Source organism: Lotus japonicus, chromosome 1, assembly GCF_012489685.1.
Source record: "Lotus japonicus ecotype B-129 chromosome 1, LjGifu_v1.2".
NCBI lineage: Eukaryota > Viridiplantae > Streptophyta > Magnoliopsida > Fabales > Fabaceae > Lotus > Lotus japonicus.
Window position 1 is genome coordinate 86,580,111 of NC_080041.1, and position 21,588 is coordinate 86,601,698.

Consider the following 21,588-nt stretch of genomic DNA (forward strand, 5'->3'; position numbering starts at 1 on the left):
ATTTTCCAGGCCTTGAAACTGATTCCCTTTACAAATTCAGGGGCCTTCTGATGTATTAAACCTAAAATAAATACAAAAAATACACGTGGAATTGATGACTGTGTAAAAAAATTAGCCACATAAGCATGAAACACGGGTAGGGACTTATTTAGATTAAAAAAAATTCCAAGGACCCAGAATCGGGAAAAAAAATTTCAAGGACTTATTTTTGTACGGGGTACAATTTCATGGACTTCCAAAGTATTTAAGCCATTATTATTTAGTGTATGTTTTGATTCATGTTAGTGCAAGAATTTTTCATGTTTAATTTAACACGGATAGAAAAAAATAGGGTTTTGCCTCATCAAGTTCAACATAAATCCACGTTGTGTTTAATGAAAATCTAACCACATTTAATGTGACTCACTTTTAGAGTAAAATCCCTAATTTCTATTATAAGTTCGAGATAAATAAAAAAAACAAATTGGGTTGAAATCGAATCAAACCATCACCTATATTTGAACTTTCCAAACATAAAGAAAGAAATGAGGCCTGAAATTGACATTTTGCTGATTTAATGACAGAAAAATCCATCCATTCCTTAATGCTTGTTTGAATCTGAGCAATACATGATAGCCTAACATGTACAACCAAATTAAGATATAAGGGGAACAATTTCCAGGATAATCATTCTCAGGACGCAGCTCCATTAGCTGAAACTAGGGACTCACATCATGGCCTGTGTTTCTCAGATGAGGCATTCTCTTGCATGTAAGTCGGAGAAGAATTGACATTTAACATCCACATGATTCATATCTGCATGAATGTATATACAGTTAGAAGGAAAACAAAATGTTATCCTGATAGGAGAAAAAGTTAGAGATTTCAAAACCAAACTCAATTTAGAGTGATAATACCAAAAAAAGGGCAAAACTACTGTTAAACAAAGTTCGACTCATCATTGGTCTTTTCCATGGGTGGAAGCAATCTCTCGTACAAATCAAAAGACACAACCAAACATGGGAAGTGTAGGACGGTCCCTTTTTGGCAAGGTCTTCAGAGCACTAGCTAACTTTTGGTCCAGTTAAACACATTGGCATAATAACAGTTTTCAGGAGTCGAAAAGCCACTAAAAAGAGCTAAAGAATGTTTGTAATCTGCTGACATTGAGATCATGGAGCAAAATGAACAGTTATTCCAAACACAATCATGTTATGCAAATTGTACCATCAGAATTTCCACTTCAGGATACAGTGACGTACCTCAAAAACATTTATCTACTTGACGGGGCTCCACAAGGACATAAAGTGGCTTTCCAATGAGCCTGCACTGTCCCTGAAAGAGAAAGCATAATGAACACTGCATTTCCATGATTTCAGGAAAATAAGAACTTATAGAAGGAAAATTCACGTGTAACAAGCAAGGTACAACCTCCACAAACCAGTGGATATTTATCCACAAAGTTTCAGGTTAGGTACAAAGTAAGGTAGAGGTAGAAGGACTTTTTGCTTTCTTCCTTAGAACTTTGTTTGGGTTAGGAGAGCGGGAAGATGTGTAGAGAGAAAGATAAGAAAGAGGGTAGATTTTGTAGATTGTTTGGTATGATAATTAAAATGAGAAGAGAAAGAGATACTTTTGTGTCTAAAGACAATTTATCCCTACAAACATAAATACTCGTACTATTATATATTAACAAGAATTGGGAAAAATCAGATAGTACACAAAATAGAAGGAGACAGTCTCATTTCAATAATGACACTTAGAAAGGTTGGCATCTTCAATGAGTTAACATTAAAATAAATTCTGCAATCTAGAATTCTAGACCTAAGTAATTTAGGTTCTAACTAGTAATAGATAATTCCTTTTACCAGCATTATGTTGTAACTATATTGGCCTGTACAAGTCCCTTTTCAGGGTTATTGAGATTATTTAGAAGCTAAAAATATTGTAATAACTATAAGCACATCTAGAATGATATAAATTGGTCACTCATGATCTTAAAATCACGGGACAGATTATGTCCTACAAATTAAAGTCCATTAGGCTGTCAATATGAGAAACAACACGTGAATTTTAATTTGTTTATTTTTTCAGTCGTTTTTGGTCAAGAACTTTTAGCTGTAGGATTACCTATAATAAGATAGAAACTTCTGAGATTAACTAGCAAAGCAAACATAACTTATAAAAGGTTAGACATTACCTTAACATCAGGCACACCAATCACACAAGCACATTCGACTACTTCCGCATGAGCACGTTCTACAAATTAAGTTGAAAGAAACCATGTAGCGCATTTGGGACCATATACGTTGAACAATCATAACTGAAATAAATAAGCATGAGAAAAGAGCTTGTAAATCACCTAGAAGTTTTACTCCTGCTGACAGAGTTCCACCTGTGGCCACCAAATCATCAATAACTATGGCCCGTTCACCGGGCTGGACAGCATCAACATGCAGCTCCAAACAATCAGTGCCATATTCTAGAGAATATTTTTCAGAAAATACCTCACCTAAACATAAAGTATATCAAAGTTTAGGCATAATGTATAGGCACAGTTCAGCAATGAGACTAAAACTTTAAGTAGATATATACAGCTCCAAAAGTTACCTCCACCTTACTCTCAGATGATTGTGCTTAGTTATTTAGTACACGAAAGTAAGCTGAAATAAGCTACTACAGCTAAATTATTTTGAAATCCCTATTATAAAGCATACAATTTATCCTAATTAGCCCCTGTTAGTGAACTTTAAATAAAAAAGATACATTTTCCCCGTCTCGTGCAATTGTGATTCATGCAATCTTGATCACTCAATACATAGCATTTTCAGCCAGTTTTCATAAATTGAATGCAGCCATAACCCAATTTGATAATCTAGGATCACAAAAAAGAGTAGATATGTTGATAAGATTGCTCAATGCAGATCAGCAACACCAGTTTCAGCACTTTCAACTTTCATTTAACACTAATTAAGTTTAGATGTAGTTTATGCATCAACATTCAACCAAATTACCTGGCAGCTTCCGAGGTTTTCGCAGGGGAACAAACTTAGCACCGATACCCAATGCAATTGAGGGACCAAACAAGAATCCCCTGGCTTCAATGCCTACATGTAATCCATAGCAATATGTTAACCAACCATAGGCCAAATCCCATAACAATAGCTCATAAATGTAAACCCTAAACACATAATATGTAGACTAATCATCATCAATTTATCAATCAAATTAAAAAAATCAGAATCATAAACCAAGCTCTATTCTTGAATATTACTACTAGTACTACAACAGAAAAATAGAAAAAAGACCCCTTTGAGCTACTTTTAACAACCCCATTAAATTTTAGCTTCACCTTGTTAAATTTACCTTATTTTTACTGTGAAACAATAAGAAAAAAAAGTAGTAGCTGAAGAGTAGAGTGAGGGTACTACCAGCCACAACAGAAATGTGCATGTCTCTGTAACGATCGACAAAAATGTCGATAGTATCTTTAAACGCCTTATGATCTAGCAACAATGTCGTGATGTCTTGAAACATGATTCCTGCAAATTACCCAACATTAAAAAAATGAATAGTAGGTTATCTGTTCGACAAAAGTTCTGAAAGAAAACAAAGGCCATGTGAGTGAATTGAAGAGGGAACAGAGACAGCATAAGAATGATGAAATAAAATAATTGGAAAAACAAAGAGAGAAGAGAGAGAGAGAGTTAGAGACCCTTTTTGGGGAAGTGAGGGACAACTGTGATGGCTTTGGTGATTGCTTGAAGTCTTGGGTCTCCTTTAAGCCCATTTTCTGAAGCGAACATTGTTGGGTTGAGGAGAAGGAGGAGAAGAAGAGAAGGGAAAGGTTTTTCCCTCCGAAAGTGTGATGATGTTTTGTTGTGTAGTGTTTGTGTGTGGGGATTGGGAGAGGATGAAGTGGTAAGGAGAGTTGAATTGAATTGGTTTGGTTGGGTTGAATTGAAGTATGGAGAGTTAGTTTGAGGAGGTTATTTATTTCCTCACCCCGACTTGACTCCAACACATTCTCACATCACTGCTCACCCCCCACGCGACTTTCATACATCTATGTCGCACGCTTACTCTTTTTTTCTTTTCTCTTCGTAGTAGTTCTGAGATTAATCTTTCGTTAATGTATAATGGATAATGGATAATAATTTTTCTATTTACATTGGATGAGAATTGAACATTTAATTTCTTAATTGATGAAGTTTTTTTCTTACAAAATGTGATGAAATGGAGAAAAAAACCCGTCTAGACTACCAGATAGGATGTTAATGGCATGTTAGGGAAATCATCAGAGGCTCCACTCCAATGTAGAAGCGTCGGAGATTTCCCTAAAGAGGGTTGCCCACGAGCTGAGATTTTAGTAACTAAAGAAATTCAAAACCTTAATATATAGGGGATGAGAGTTAAACTCAAAACTTAAAATCAACTGTATTAACAAGAACTTCTCTAAATATGAATCAAATTAATATAGTTAGGAAATTCTCTATTTAAATATGAAAAATATAATTAGTTAAAAATTTGGTCAATTTGTATATTTAAAAAGAACGTGTTTCACTCAATGAATATTAATTCTAGTATTTCAAAATGGTTGCTTAAATCTCTATTGTTAAGGGTCGATTCTTAAAAAGTGCACTCTTATAAATATATATTTTTTACATTTAACACACTCAAGTCAAAAAATTGATTCAAATGAATAAGATATGTGTGATTTATTTAAAAAAAAATTGTTGTGATCATATGAGAAATATAGTAGTGTGAGAGAAGGGGTTGGAGATGACGCGCGGAGAGAGGAGGTGGCATAGGGTTGCGGTAGGTGACGTGAGCTGAGACAAAGAAGCACTGTTCACGCGCACGCGGGGAGTTGAGTTGTACTGCAAATAAAATAATAGTATTTAATGATTAAATAATAATAAAAGTACCACCTTCCTTCTTCACTTGTTTACTTACCCTTCCATCAAATCTGGTGGGGTCCGCGGTCCTCCCTTCTTTCCCACATTCCAATGCCCTTCTTCTAATTTTACCAACACTTTCACTTCTCTTCACTTCACTCTCTCCCTCTACCATCTGAATTCTGATCTATCCCTACTCTACTCATCCATCAAATCACCTACATCAAATTTCACGTGTCATCATTTATTCCCAAATCTAAATTCATACAATATATACATTAATTCATACAAATTTGAACTCATACACGTACATATGGATAATTATATCTTCACACCTCACTTTTGAGGTGTGGAGAAGTGGAAGAAGAGAGAGATAAGAAGAAATGAGAGAGAAAATAAAGATGTGATATGTGATTTGATTGATAAAAAAGAAAGAAATAAATAGAATGGAGGTAGAAAAGAAGTGGAGAAGTGTGTATATATCATAACTCCATACATATAGGGGTGTCAAAGCGGGTGCGGCCCGCGGGCCCAACCCGCAAAAAAGGGGCGGGGCAGGCCATGAAAAATGAGCCCACAAACCATGCACCCCGCCCCACCCCGCCCCGCAAACATAGCGGGTCAACCCGCAGCGGGGCGGGTCAATCCGCATTTTTCTATTTTTTTCCTCCACATAATTATGTGGGCTGCTACTGCCATTTTTTTCTCTCAATTTTCTCAAGATCTATAGGTCAGCGCTTGGTCAGCGCTTCTCACTTTGGTATGTGTTATGTGTTGTGTTTTGTCACAATAGAACTCCTCAAAGCAAAAAGCAAATGTTTGATCCGGATGAACATATATTTTCCTAACCAGTACCACATATATAGTTAAAATGTTTTTCCTTAAAATATGAGGCTTAATTATTTGATCTGATTACTTCTATGACATTTTAACCAGTACCACATATATTCACAATGATAATTGGTTTTGATCTGAGTACTGCTATGACATGAAGACATTAGCATGGAGTTGTGGTAAAATAAAATAACCAAGTTAAAATAATTGATGATTTTTCTTTGATGAATTGATGGAATTAATTGTGAGAGATTGACGTATTGTGCGACAAGTTTTTGTGTTTATAATTCATTCATATTAATTATCATTAGGAAGTGGAATTTGACTCTTAATATTAGGCCAATATCATCATTTTATAGACTAAAATCAGTTATTTGAAGGCAAAACCCACCATTTTATAGGTAAAAAATTGATTTTCTCTTTTAAGCGAGCTAGCCCGCGAGCCCGCAAACCCGCCATTATGCGGGGCGGGCTAGACTTTTCCAACCCGCGCCTCATGCGGGCTAGCCCGCCCCACCCCGCTTTTATGCTGGTTGAGTGCGGGGCGGGGCGGGTTGCCCGCTTTGACACCCCTACATACATACAAGGATTTTTTTTTATAGGCCAAAATTGAATAAAAGAAGTATTTTGAAAAATGGGAATTGGAGGACAAAAATCCGAACTCGTGTATCTACCCGACCCAACCCGATTTTACAGGTAAAACTCAATTTGATTGAATTTGAGTTTGGTATTAGTGAAACTCGTACTCGAACCCGAACAATATATATATATATATATATATATATATATATATGAAATTACAAAATTACTTTTATATATCATGTTAACAATTTGATTTGTTAACAATTGAGTTATATTTGAGCAACAAGATGTCATATTTTTTTTCCAAAAAGATACAACATAGTTTTTTCACAACAAAATAATATAATTTGTGTCTTAAATTGTAAGAAAGTCTAAGCATCAAGTTATGTTAGGAAGTGGGATTGAGGCTACAACGGGTTTGAATAATCCCGAAATCCGACGGGTTTGGGTTTGGGAAAGGCAAAACCCGAGCCTGACACGGCCCATTGTCATCTCTAAATAGGAAGATGTTTTACCTGACACTCACAATGGGTGGGATTGGTAGCTCACTTGGTAAATTAAGGGAAATGGAAAATATTGAAGGGTGAAGGGTCAGGGTTCAAACCCTCGTGAAGGAACTAATTTACTAACAATTAATAACTAACAACTAACATTGCCTTAAAAAAACAAAAAACAAAAAACCATACCCTCACAGTGGGTCTCAATATTCACAAAATGAGCTTGAAAACTAAGCTAAAAAACAAAATAGAATTCAAATCCCAGTTTTTGTGTGTTAGAGTTCACTTGGGGGCCTATATGGCGATTCAACTCTATATACATTCAAAACCCTAATTTACTATGTAACTGCTCTTAACTATGTGGCTATAGGTGCTGGGTATATGACGGTTGATTGTGTGCCTTAACCTATTCAAATAATGATATTCAACAAGGCACGTGATAAATTAAGCAGATCACCCTTACTTGGTTTGTTATAGTAGAATTTGCGAAAAGAGAGACTACACAAATGAAATTATCATGAAAGAAAGACTCATATATTATTTCCTTTCTCCTCTATTTGCGAAAAAATGAAAGACTATGCTCGTGTTTTTCTTTCCTTTTTTGTCCTTATACTTATGGTCTAAATGGCCAGAAAATTATATTAAAGAGAGGTAAAGAAGTCTTTCACTATTTTTTTTTTTTATTTTATATTATTCACCTTAGTCTTTCTCTTCTCTTCCACATATATTTTTCTTATACCAAACAACATAAAAAAACACTCTTTTTTCTCATCATATTCTCCCTTCTCATATTTTCTTCTACTTTTTTCTCTTCACATTCTCTTTTCTACAACCAAACAAAGCATTATTGAACAAAGTCACACATGTTGAACCAGGTCGCTCATGTTAACCTAAGTTACTTGCCTTAAGAGAATAAGTCCAAACATTCTAGTCCATTTACTCACAGGCTCGAACTCGGTGACCCTCATCCAAATCGTTCATTCCAGTCAATAAGCCCACATGACATCAAACCTTAAGTATTGAAGTGAAGGATGCCATTTGAGCTGCATCAATCAACGTTCTTCAATTCACACTCTTTCACAAACTCGCTCATATATTTGAGTTTACTCACATATTCCTCCCTACTCATATTCTCTTTTGGCTTAATTCCAGTTTGGGTCCCTGATGTTTCAGAAATGTGCGATTTGCGTCCCTCGTGTTTACAACGTGCGGTCAAGCTCCCTGACGTTTCTAAAGCGTGCGATCGAAGCCCTTCCGTCCATATCCATTTGGTTCCGTCTGTTGACCAAACAGAGCTTCGTCCACGTGTAATAAAACAAACGAATTTACTCCCTGATCTTTCATTTTTGTGCAATTTGTCTCCCTAATGTTTAAAACGAGCGAATTTACTCCCTCATGTTTCTATAAAATTTAAAATAAAACAATTAATTAAAAAACTAAATAATATCAGAATATAACTAAATATAAATTATAAAAAATCCAAATCAGTTCATCTTTTTCACCTGTAATCTCACTCTCTTCACCATAGCCATAACCACCAAGGTCTACCATATACAACCAACCCCAAACCACCACTTCTTCCTTCTGAACTCACTATCTTCTTCTTCTCCTTTAGATCTGAACATCTATTCTCCATTACAAAACCCACATCTGCAAAATCGACATCAATTTTTTCTGTTCAAATCCCTAAATCCCAACTCTCACAACTTCAATGAGGACATCATCTTTAAACATGTAGAACGCCACTCCCAGTATGCTCACAAGGAACGCTATCACCTCCTACAAATCCCCTAGTCCCACCCTCCTTTCTAGGTTTCGTTGCTTTGATGATTTATGGGTTTTCTGGGTAGTAACTGATGGCTTGCTGCAGATCTGGATGTGGCTCTAAGGTTTTGCAATGGACACGAATTTCAGCCAGAGAGGGCAACGATGATTCTGAAAGATGAATGGGTGGCTAAATCTGATGAAATGAAAATGGCTTATCCCTCTCTAAATTTTATGGGGTTTTACCTCCTCCCATCTTCTGGATTTCTGGTTTCTTGCATTATTTATGTGTTTTTTGTTTGTGTTGGATCTGTTTTTTCATGAAAGATAGAGATAAATGTGTGTGTTTGAAAATGGAAGATGAACTAGGGAGAAAATTGTTATTACTATTCTTGATAAATGTGTTGTTTTGTTAACGAACATGAATTGAAGATTCAATTTTTTTTCTTGAATTGTTGTTGATTTGAATCTGTTTCAGGTTTTGTTACTTTGATAATGAATGATTTGTTTTCATTCAAGATTAATGATATTTTTTTTTTCTGAAACAAATTAATGATCTTTTTTTGTTACAATCTGTTAAATATTTTTTTTTTGAAATTCTGTTTTTAAACATTAGGGAGGCAAATTACACAAAGATGAAAGATCAGGGAGTAAATTCGCTCGTTTTATTACACGTGGATGCAGCTCCGTTTGGTCAACAGACGAAACCAAACGGATATGGACGGAAGGGCTTCGATCGCACGTTTTAGAAACGTCAGGGAGCTTGACCGCACGTTTTAAACACGGGGGACGCAAATCTCACATTTCTGAAACATCAGGGACCCAAACTGGAATTAAGCCTTCTCTTTTTTAGCACACTCTCACACCAAATAAAGGAGTAATGATATATACACACCTCACTTTTTCTTCCATCTCATTTTCACATATTTTTCTTTCTATCTTTCTCTGCATTTTCTGTCACATCACATATCATATCACTAATTTCTCTCTCATTCTTTCATTAACTCCCAAGGTGGAGGTGGAAATGAATGGTGGATAAAACATTATTGCAAATAAAGGCTGTGATGAAAGTAATAAGTGCTTGATAGTTGTTACACATTTTTATTGCATAAGGGATCGTGGTTGTGACGCATTTAGATCTTATTAGGATCGGGGACCCTATTGTGCGAGTGCATGATTCTGCTTATCAATTTGCACCAATTGCTACTTTATAATTATATCATAGGCGTGGACCTCGTACTACGAGGCTATCATCAACATATTTTAAACCTAACCCAAACCAAATCTTCTAATTTGACACTTTATGGCTAATCATACCTTGACAGATACTCTCACACGATGTTTACATTTGTTTAATCTTTATTAATAACTAACCATCCATATCTTAACACTCTCACAATCTTGACTTTATCTGCTCCCTACTTTTAATTTGAGTCATCATCATACTTGTGTGTATTTTAAAAATGGAAAAAATACAGAACGATCCTAATGGAGATCTTGTACTTGAATGATTGCATATTAAAGAGATTTTTCGTATTTCACAGTGCTAATCAAGCTTGAGGAATGTGCCGCCAAATTTAATACATTTCATTAGTGCTATAGTAGGAAAGTTGTGTGCGTATATTTTAACTTTTGAGACAAGAGTTGTTATTTGGTTTTTTTTTTTTTGTTGCAAGTTGTTATTTGGTTTAAAAAACACCTCATCAAATATGAGCTTTTTAATGTTCATTATTCGTTGTATATTAGGTTATGTACCTTTTTTATCAAAAAAAAAAAAAAAAAAGGTTATGTACCTTTGCTAGTTGTATACAAAAGGTGCTCTACTTGTATTGAGTTGAAGTACATCATGTACTTCATTCCAATATATTATATTGCTTATAAAAAAATAATATAAAAGATACTTATTCTTTCACCGTCTACGTATTTACGCTGACAGAAGTGGTTAATTTTTTAATTGTAGGTGCTTGCATTAAGTTGTAAATGACTAATCACGAAATGCGCTTCATTTTCATGGATAAAAATTGAACCTCAACCTTATAGCTAATGAATGAGATGAGCTAACCATCACGTCACACCTTGTAATTATATATAAAAATTAGGCTTAATACACCAGAAGACCCCTGAAATTGTAAAGGGAATCAGTTCCAGGGCCTGTAAATTTTTCGCATCAAATTGGGTCCCTAAGAATTTTTTTTTAATTCAATTAAGGACAAATGCTGCCAGACTTCAAATTTGTCCTAGTCATCAATTACACGTGCCTTTTATAATTTTTTTAATTAATAAATTAAAAATTAAAAATTTCTAATTCCAACTCAATTATTTAATCAGAAAAAAAAATTATCCCTAATCCCTAATTAATAAAATCCCTAATCTAATAATCCCTTAACTAATTATAACCTAATTATCTCTCTAAATCCATTTATTCTTCTTCCAAGTCCAGATCTAAGATCTTGGATCATCATCTTCAACCTTTCACAAGCTCATCGTCCACTCATTCAGATCACCATCACTTCTGCATTTGAGAAATTTGATATCTTCCTACGAAATAATTAGGAGCAGCAAGATCGAAGCTTGTCCAATCTCTGTGTTTACAATAGCAAATTATTTTGTAGAAACATCAAAGATGGGAGTAAGCCATGAATGTTTTTTTCTCTATTAGCTTCAACTGGAGGCGGGAACAGGAACCCTAAATCGAGTAGAACGAGATGGAAAAGGCATGACTGAGGTGTATGTCACCACCTCTGGCTACCTCCCACACAACTACCACACCGTGACACCACCTCCATGTCACCCAGAACCTACCACCACCATCAACCAGAAGCCCAGAACTGACCCACCTCCACGCCACCCAAAACCTACCACCACCATCAACCAGAAACCACCCACCACCATCACTAACCTCTTCACGCCACCCCAGAACCCATCACCCAGAACCCACCACCACCCCTCAGATCCATCAAATCCAGAAAAATCAGAACAAGAATAAGAACCTCCTCAGTCACCAAACCACCAACACGTTTGCAAATCGATTAAATGTGCAAAGCACCACCAGTATTGGAGATGCAGGGGAGATGAGAGAGGAAAGACCCTCCTTATTTAAAAAAAAAAGCTCCCCGAAGTTTTGGCCGGAAATCTTCGCCGGCAGCGGATCACGACAGAGATGGAGATGCCTCCATTCGAGGTTGAAGGTGGGGTAAGGGTTGGGGCTTCGTTCTGGTTGGGTTGGGGTTGGGGCTGGGGTGAGGTTGAGGGTGGGTATGGTGCGAGAGGAAGGAGGAAGATGAGAAGTTAAATGAGATCTAGGGTTAGTCAGGCTAATCAGAACGATGAATAATTAATTAAATATTTTTTTTGTTACAATAATTAAAATATGAGTTGGAATTAAAAAATTATGTTTTGGAATTTTTTAATTAAAAAATAATTCCAAAAGTCAGGTGGAAAAGCTGAGTTAAGTATGCTAAAATTGAAGTCACTTCAGCATCAGACACACTTTGTCCTTAATTGAATTAAAAAAAAAAATTAGGGACCCAATTTGATGCGAAAATTTTACAGGCCCTAGAACTGATTCCCTTTACAATTTCAGGGGCCTTATGATATATTAAGCCTAAAAATTTAAAAGTACTTAAATATCTGTTGGTAAGTGCAAACAAATATTAACAATTTCTTTAAGAAAAGAAAAGTGAACATAACTTTCTCCATAAACTAAACAATGTAAACAATATCTAAAGTACTTGTTTCTCAAAGATGAGATTATTGGAATCTCCAGGTTCTGAAGTAGATCTTGATTGACTTTGTTTACACGACAGAGCTGTGTTGACATGACAAAAAATATACATGCTGAATAAACTTCGATTCTCAAATCAGGCATAAGGTAAAGAAAGAAGAGAACATCGTAGTCTAAGAAAATTAAGAATATAATATAATGAGTATATATAAATGAATGACGACACCTCAAATATAGAGGCTCAAGGTTTTAAATAGCCTTGTAGAAGGCTGTATGAGATCGTTATTGTCATTTGGTAACATTACTTGATTGTTGGTATTTAGTTAGTGCCTTAGTGGGTCAGCATCAAGCTGATCACCCTTAATTGAGATGCAGTGTTCATCAACTAAGTTGCCTCATATGTCTCCATAGTTTTCATTTAATTGCGAAATCTTTTAAGCTGACATGAATCTCCACAGTGGCTTTTCAACGGACCAAAGCAATAATGTATTTAAGTTTAATTTTATGTTATTTAATACTTGTTTATCATTATCATCTGTTTCCCATATATTCCAAAATCATTGAAATTTCCCAACTGGACATTAAACAATAAAACAAACGGCTTGTCGTATATTGTTACAAATAATTTGATAGTTTTGAATTACCAGCGGCAGCAAATCTTGGGGGAAAGGTGTTGCTAATCCTATGGCCCCTACCATTGCTAATTTGTTTTATATTATCCGTAATTCGTCCTTACCTCAAGATTAATATTAGTTTTCTTCATTTCAGCCACTTTTATATATAAAAAGTAAAAAGAAAAATAAATCTTTTGGTGGACAAAGAAGTAAGACAAGATAATAGGCAAACTCCCAAGGCCCAATCCAATAAAGAACACAAGGAGTGGATCATCATGCTTATCTAGCATGATTGGGTTCGTTCGTGTGAAAGAGACTTAATTAGTAAACATGATTCAAAGCAACTTGCCATGCACTGATGATGAAAGAGATCATATCCTAGCTTTCAAATAAATAGTTATGATTTAGGGTTAATCATCATATTAGTCACTGTCTTTGTGTCGTCGTCTGATCTAAGTCCCTCGCCGGAAAAATTATTGTAAATAGTCCTTGTCTTTGAAATTTTTTTGGAGCGGATCCTCGCCGGAGTTCGAAGCTCCGGCGAGTGCTTAAATGACATGTTGACTGTGCTTACTAAAGTGACATGGATTAAAAAAAATTTAAAATTTAAAAAAATTACAACTCATATTATTCTGAAAAATAAAAATTATAGAAAGACGGGTTTTATCAATTCAAATTAAATTTGTATTGTAAAATTAGAATAAAAAATTCATTTATCTTCAATTCTTTACCAAAAAAACAAAATCATCAACAATCTCACATTCATCTTCATTTTCAATCTCACCTTCATCTTTCAATTCATCATTTCCAGAAACAAACACAAAATCCCTAAATTCGCCAAGGGTCCATTTCCCAAACACAAAATCCGCAAGTCTTCATCCTCATCATCTTTTTCCATCATCAACCCTTAAACTTTAAAACCCAAAAATTAAAGTGTTATTCATCTTCATGTAACTCATCTTGTCGTTCTTCATCTTCATGTAAACTATAATGTTTTCCCCACGGTTGCTTCCTACTCATGGGTAGTTGATGTTGTTGATTTGAAACAGGAATTGGGGAACCAGAACCCCAAGGCCCAACCCCAACCCCACCACCACCACCACCACCACCTGCAACTGAAACCTCCACCCCCACCCCAACCCCCACCTACAATCGGAACCCCAAACATCAAACGCCAAACATCAAATCCACCCAGAAACGAAAACGCCAGTGCAGATCCATCAAACACCAAACATAAATTCCACCCCCAAATCTATCAGATCCATCAAACCCACCCCCAAATCCATCAAATCCGAGTCACAACCCAGTGCAGATCCCCGCCGACGAAAACGCCCATGGTCCTCGCGCAACAGAGAGCATAGGAGAAGATGCAGAGGAGGCCGTTGCAGGAACTGAGGGCGTTGATGCGGTTGCTGTAGCACATAAGAGGGTGGTCGATCTCGACGGCTTGATCCTGTTAGAGAGATTGTTCAAGTTTTCAGTTTTAGCAAAGGCACTGGTTCTGTTCCTCTTCCTTCTTTTCCTCTTATTTTCCCCACCGCTTGCAGCGTTAGGTAGTTGCTTGAAGACGTGCCTTGGTGAACATCGATCCAGGAATCTCAGAGGAAAAATGAAACTTACAAGGAGGTGGAAAGCGTGGTGGACTGGGTGTGGTTGTGGCGTTTGTGGACGGTGGAGGAGGAAGTGGTTGGCGGCGGCGGTTGTGGCGTTGAAGAACACATCTTCTGGGTGAGGTGCAGCAAGAGAGAAGAAGGGATTTGTTTAATGTTTTTTAGGTCAATTTGGGATTTTGGGTTGATTTGGTGTTTTTTAATGTAAATGTTATTTAAATTATTGATTTAATAATTATTTATAAAAATAAAAATAAAAAATATTTTACCTGGAGATGATATGTTATTTATTTTTTATTTATTTTTAAATCCACATCAGCCGACTTAACACAGTCAGCATGCCATTTAAGCACTCGCCGGAGCTCCGTCCTCCGGCGAGGATCTGCTCCAAAAGTTTTTCAAACACAAGGACCAAATGCAATAAATTTTCCGGGGAGGGACTTACCTCAGACGGCGAGACAAAGACAGGGACCAATCTGATAGTTAACCCTATGATTTAATGTTGGACGGTAATGATTTTTAATAAAAAGTGAGTTTAAAGTGTGTAATAACATTTAAAATAGCAGCACTAGTAACGAATACTACAAGGACAAGTTTAATAACTAAATCTAAAAAAATTGAAAACTAACACTTCTTTTCACTATTTGATAAAAATTTATTGAACTCCAATCAATAATCATAATCAAGCTTGTAAAACTTATATATTCATTTCTTGTAAATGATTTAGAACATGTTTGGTTTAGATTTTAGACTTGGAAGCGCAAGTACCCAATGTGAAAGCAAGAATTTTAAATGGTTGACGTTGAATATGGTTGAATGCAGTGTGTTTTTCCAGTTTGAAAAAAAATTGAATGGAGGGACACCGATAAGAAATTCTACACAAACGCAAAGTGTTTGACAAAGTTCATGACCTACATATAAACTGTGTTGAGTTTATTTTCACGAGTTGCACGGGAGACGTGCAACAGTCATCTTCTACCATCTTTCTCCTTAAAAAACAGAGCACCGTGAGGAAGATGTTTCGAAGCTTGAGATTGAGCGAAAAGGGAAGAGATAAAGAACGAACGAGTCCCTAGAGGCGAGGAAGAAGGTTGAATCAGTTGTTGGTCTCTTTCTCTCTCCAATTCAACTTCCACATCAGCTAAGTGACCATCCACGTAAACCTCCTCCATTTACAAACAAACGGTAGGACCAATGTTGCAGACTGCCAGCAAAGTCAGGGACCATCCGTGTAATTAAATTAAATGGGGGGACTAAAATTGTGGAATTGGTTAACGTCAGGGACCAAAGTTGCAATTAAGCCTATTTTTTTTCCCATGTTTAAGAGTTTCATGTATTAAGATCTTTTGTCCACATTTGATGTCTTCTGTCCCACCAATAAAATTATGTCAAGTTAATTAAAAAAGGCATAAATGTGACAACCTTATATGAGTGATTTTCAAATGTAAAAGAAAGAGATATCAAATGGTGGAAACTGGCAAAGGACTTCAAACAAATATTGGTGGAGCATATATGTAGGCTGTAACACCGGTAGAAGAAAGAGAGAATGTGGAGAGGGAAGTTCACGAGAGAAAAGACGAGAAGATAGAAATTAGATTGCTACATAACCATGTTTGCTGCATTCACCAATTAATGATCTTGGGTAAATTTAACAATGTCATTACTATAATAAGTTTGTAAGAGCATTCCAAACTATAAAAGGAGTATCAGACTACTAAGTAGAACTCAGATCATATTCACTAGGGCAATTCAATATTTATCAGCTCATATTTGTTCTCATGTGATGTTTGACTGTTTCTAAAACTTGTAAGGTGTGTGCACAGGTTTTACAATTACACTTAGCCCTATTGGCATTTATGTATAAATAACAATTCTCATGTGATACTTTTTTTTTGTTCACATATTAGTATGGCAAAACAGCAGATGCATTCCTTCACAAGTACAGAATGATAACCTTCACCTACATTGTCCAATTATATATGAGATAGAAGAGGTAGACCTACCAGTGGGAAAGTTTAACACTTTTTCTGAAAAAGGATGTTAGCTACTGAAGATTTTTATGTAGTGCTACTAACCTTCTGGCTATATCAAGGTTGTCAGTCTCGCGAGTCTACGCATACTCGTTTTAGGTAGTTAGACTCGACTCGTAAGAGAATGAAAAACATACTTAATAAAACTTGTCATGGTGTAACATTTGATCCACCAGCACCAGACATTTTGAATTTTGCAACAAAGAGAATTGAGTGACAGTTGACTAGTTGAGACTTGAGAGTGCTAGGAGAAGAGAACAAATAGTATGGTAGAGGGAAAGAGGGTCAAAGGGGGAAGAGAAGAAGTCTCTCACATTGCATTCGTAAACTCAGCCTATGACTCGCGATTCAACCGTGTCTGCTTGAGTCTTCTCGTGTTTGCACGAGTCAGTGAAAAAACATTTCTGCAGACAACTTCATTCAATTTGGGCACCTAAACTCGCTGCCTCCTACCACTCTCCGAGTTAACTCGCGAATTTGACAACACTCGTGTCCCTTAAATGACTTTCATTCTCTCTTGCATTAACATTCATGCTCCTCCCCACTATCCCTACCTAGTTTCAGAGCTGTGACAAAAGCCATCACTAAACCTGATCACTTCCCCATTATTGCTCCAACAATTTAAGGACTCATACTATTTTTGATACATACATTTTCCTTTCAGATTATACATACAAAAAGAAAAGCAAATAATGGGTATGGCTCCAATGAATCCATATTTGACGTTCATTTCAGATTATACATAGAAAGAAGATTGTTATCATAGAACAGAATATGGAAATATATATATATATTATGGAAGAAGAAGCAGGGTACAATACAATGATGGATGGTACTCACTACTCACTATGCACTAGGAAGAACCTTTTTAACAATGTCTTGGCTAAGAGCTGCAATCTGAGAATCAAGAGACTTGATAGTCTCTTCCTTCTGTTTCTCCAAATTAGCAAGAGCCTCCTGCAACTCAGCATCCACCTTCAATCTCCCCTCCGCAATCTTCTGCTCCACCTCCACCTGCGTCTCCTTCTTCATCTTATTCAACGCCGCCGATATCTCCGCACGCGCCGCCTTCAACACCGCGTTCGCCTGCTCCTCCAGCTGCTTCACCTCCGACGAAGTGTCCTTCACGCTGTTCAGCTTCTCCCTAATCGCCGCGTCCCTGTCGTCCATGAACTTCCCGAGCGGGGAGAAGTAAATCTTGTCAAGAGCAACCATCAGGAAAAGAAACTCCGCCACTATGATCGGGAGTGTCAGGTTGAAATCGAACAGCGCGGCTTTCTCGATTTCCTCCGCCAGGGATGGTGGAGCAAAGGCGAGTAGTGACAGTGAGCTCGCCGCCAGAAGGGAAGAGAGGGATGATTTGAGATTTGGGATTTGGTGTTTGAGTTTGAGTGGGAGTTTTGGGAGGGAGATTTGGAGTCTGGGTGTTGGGGGGAGGGAATTGGAGATGGGAAGTGGAGGAATGAGGGGTTTTGAGGAAGCCATAACCATGTTTGCCATGGAAGCTTGAAGGTTTTGGCTCTGTGATTTGGTTGCACTGAAATTTGGATTTCTGGAATGTGTGTGTGAGAGAGAGTGTGTATGATGAATTGATGATGATTGGATTGCAGAGAATATGAGGATTTGGAAGTAGCTAAGGCTATCTGAATTCTTTGCCACACAAGTTCATGAGGTTGTGTTGTGTGTGGTGAATGTGGGCTGTGGAATGGAATCTTCTAGTTGGGCTGGGCTGGAGTAGGCTGGGCTCATTCTCCATAGGCCCAATAAGGTTCAGGCCCAGCAAGTTTACAAGTTTTTCAAACCGCACTCAGTGTAGTTTTATGGTAGTGAATGAATGTTGGACTTTGATGAGACATCATGAGAGAAAAGTTTATGTCTCACAAATGAGATGTATAAGTGAGCACCCTAGGAAGCATAAGATACGAAATGAGCAGATTAGAGAAGATATAGAAGTGACGCATATCGTGGAGAAGCTAATGGAAAACCGGTTAGGTGGTATGGACATGTACAAAGAAGACTTATGGAGGTACCGATGAGAAAAGTTGATAACATGATTTTTAGTCCTGCAAAGAGAGGTAGAAGGAGGGAAAAAAACATAGGAAGATATTATCAAGCTCAATGGCATAGTTTTCCATACAGTGGACTTTACTTAGTGAGATATGACTTTTTTTATGTTGTAAAAAAGAATGGTAGAATGGAGAGAAAACACCTCCAAACTATTGAGCAAAGCGCTAGTGACATGCTCAGGAGACGAGCAGAGTCTCAATCCCATGTAGGAGCGCTAGTGGCATGCGAATGAATCTCTCTCCTAGGAGTTACCCACCAACCACTACAAAAAAATCAGCATTTTGCGGCGGTTCTGGGAGAAGCTTGCGGCGCTTTAAACCGCCGCAAAATGTATACTGAGGCGTTTCTTGGGGCGCCGCATTACGAGCGTCGGTGGGCGTTCTGCGGCGGTTTTGGCCAAGCGTTGGAATAACCGCCGCAGAATATAGTGGCGGTTTAAAACCGCCGCAAAGTGTATATTTCATTCCGCCTCTGTTCTGCGACGGTTAGAACCGCCGCAAAATTCTAAAATGAATTTTCGCTCCTTCATCAACAATCAGCGTGCCAGAAGCCAATAATAGTGTAAACAAAAAAAATATTCAACTACCTATAGATAATATTATCCCAAGAGCATATATATCTAGTATCTTAGAACCAAATTAAAAGCTAGCCAGAAGCTCCACATTTGTGTGATTTACAAAATAGAAATACCATAACAAGACACATGGGAGTATGGGACCAACCAACTCAAATTCTATTGAGCACCAACCAACCTACTGAATTGTAGAGCTAAATTAGCTAACTTTTTACTGAGAATCCTACAGTGGATATCATTGTGCCAAGCAAATCAAGATCCATTTTTTCAAGATTCAAGCCAAGCTCATCAGGGATTCTATTTGACACTGTTGAATATATGTTAAGATTTGATTTATTATTAGTCTTATCTCATTGAGATATAGTTTTGTTTTGTTTATCTATTTTAGATTAGTTTCTATTTAAATAGAGATAATATCTATTTAATTAGAGATAGATTTAGATAGATTTAGTTTCTTTTTATCTGTTTGTTAGTCTATATATATTGTAGTTTTCAGTCATGTATTATCAATGAAATATACATAATAATATTTTTCATCAAATTCAAGTTGGTATCAGAGCGAGTTTCGATCCTACCGCTGTGAGGGGGCTCCTCCCCCGTGAGCCCCCTCATGGTGACTTTCCAAATCTCTTTGGATTTAATTTTCCTTGTACTTTGCTTCTGCGCTTGTTAGTTCTAGCCGTTTTCTTACGGCATCGTTTCTTTCTGATTATGGTCCCCTTTGTCTTGGAACCCTAGTAATGTTCAACCACTATCAAATCAACGCCTTCCCAGCCATCGTTCGTGATGCCGCTTCAGAAAGGTTCGCCGTGCTCTCTTGGTTCTGTTCCAGCGGTCGGTTTCTCCATATCTGCCCTTCTTGCGTGTCGTTTGTGGCCGTGACTCGTGTTAAAGTGTCTGAACCATACTGTGGAATTCTGTTACTGTGGTTTTTGCTTCTTTGGGTTTCGTTTGCAAGTTGTTGATGGAGCAGTCGTTTGGTGGACAGTAGTTATCACTTTTGGTTACTCTTGCTAGTCTAAACTAGGACTTAAAACTACAATTTGTGTAGTTGTGGCAAGACACCTGGTGCCCTCACGCTTGTTCTCTTTCCTTTTGCCCACATGTTCTCCAGATTCTCAGGCATAAGAATTTCAGTTCTCGGTTTTTGGCGGTTCTTGCCCAGAACCGGTCTTCCTCTCCTCCCTGTTCCATTCCAGAAGTCCATTGGTCCAGATTGGCAGCAAGGAAGTATACTCGTATTATTCAAAAACTTGTTTCAACGCTAAATTTAAGATTCAGAAGAATCAGAACATTGTTGGCTCATGTGATGTCAAGTTCCCAATACGGCTGGAGGGTCTTTCATATTCCCATGGTGCTTTCTTCCGTTATGAATCAGAGTTGTTTCCAGGGCTTATATACCGTATGAAGTACCCCAAGATTCCTAACCGTACAGTTCTCTGCACCACGTGGCTCTTTGGTCCAGTCAAGTTCTCAATTAGTGTGTTGGGTTGCTCTAGTTTCTTGTTTTGGTTTCTTGGTTTTGGTTGGCATAGTTGTGGTTTTTAGAGTTGGAAAAGATTTTTGGATTGTTTTTGGGAATTTCTCTCTCCGGCAGCAGCGGCTTCTCAAGTTAATTATATTTGTTACAACTTACAAGATATGCATATGACATATATGCTCTAGCTTGAGGGGAAGATCTGGATATTGTTAAATCTTAATTATATTTGTTACAAGCTATGCATATGACATATATGCTATAGCTTGAGGGGAAGTGTTGGATATTGCTAAATATCCTAATAGAGACCACAGTCAACCACCACCGACAATCGTTATCCTTGTTTGGTGGAGGTTGTATTCAAGAAGTGTCAGGTTGAATCTAATTGTATTGCTCTGCTGCTTTGTTCTCGCTGATCCTCTTTGTGTATCAGCCAGGTTTGGTTTTAAGGGTCCTCTGTTTTGACGTGTGTTGTGTCGTCACAGTTGTGATCATCCGGTCGTCCTCTCCCTGTTTGGTTTGTGGGTTTGCTGTTTTGACCCTGTTTGGACGTTTCTCGTGCCATCTCTCATTGCTGGCCAAGTTTGGTTTGGTTTGGTTTGGTTTAGTTTGGTTTGGTTTAGAGTTTTAACTCTGTTTTGACGCTCAGGTTCCGCATTGGTTTTTGAGACTTGAGTTGTTGTTTGCGTCTCATTGTTCGAGATGCTCTTATTATATTGATCTTGGCTGACTTTATGCAATTTGGTTTTGTTTGGTTTTGAAGGTGACAATTTCACCTTCGTTTGTTTTGTCTCGATTGTTTGGCTTTCTGGTTTTAGGGCTTCAGCTGCGGGTTGCGCTGGCCCTGTTTGGTTTGGTTTTTGGGCTTCAGCTGCGAGTTGCGCTGGCCCACTCTCTAATGTTTGAGAGTTGTCTGTGCAAAGTTGACACCATTGTTT

At 37.3% G+C, this 21,588-nt stretch overlaps 2 protein-coding genes across 4 annotated transcripts; both read right to left on the reverse strand.

The window, feature by feature from the left end:
- Positions 1-525: 525 nt before the first annotated feature.
- LOC130727366 (adenine phosphoribosyltransferase 5) lies at positions 526-3,953 on the reverse strand. Of its 3 annotated transcripts, XR_009015258.1 has the most exons (8): positions 3,695-3,952; positions 3,411-3,521; positions 2,994-3,086; positions 2,342-2,491; positions 2,180-2,238; positions 1,242-1,314; positions 897-1,136; positions 526-795 (listed from the first exon to the last, which is right to left on the reverse strand). XR_009015258.1 is itself a non-coding variant. In XM_057578473.1 (7 exons), the coding sequence occupies exons 1-6, from the start codon at positions 3,783-3,785 to the stop codon at positions 1,243-1,245; spliced, it is 576 nt and encodes a 191-aa protein (XP_057434456.1). In that variant the 5' UTR covers positions 3,786-3,951; the 3' UTR covers positions 526-795; position 1,242. The 3 variants fall into 3 exon arrangements, 2 of the variants coding, with proteins under 2 accessions (XP_057434456.1, XP_057434457.1); XM_057578473.1 differs by lacking the exon at positions 897-1,136 and having other exon boundaries at positions 3,695-3,951; XM_057578474.1 differs by lacking the exons at positions 526-795; positions 897-1,136; positions 1,242-1,314; positions 2,180-2,238; positions 2,342-2,491 and adding an exon at positions 2,514-2,854 and having other exon boundaries at positions 3,695-3,953.
- Positions 3,954-17,229: 13,276 nt separating this feature from the next.
- On the reverse strand, positions 17,230-18,200 carry LOC130727367 (ATP synthase subunit b', chloroplastic). Its single transcript, XM_057578475.1, has one exon. It carries the CDS (start codon positions 18,030-18,032, stop codon positions 17,379-17,381), a length of 654 nt encoding a protein of 217 aa, XP_057434458.1. The 5' UTR covers positions 18,033-18,200; the 3' UTR covers positions 17,230-17,378.
- Positions 18,201-21,588: the final 3,388 nt, after the last annotated feature.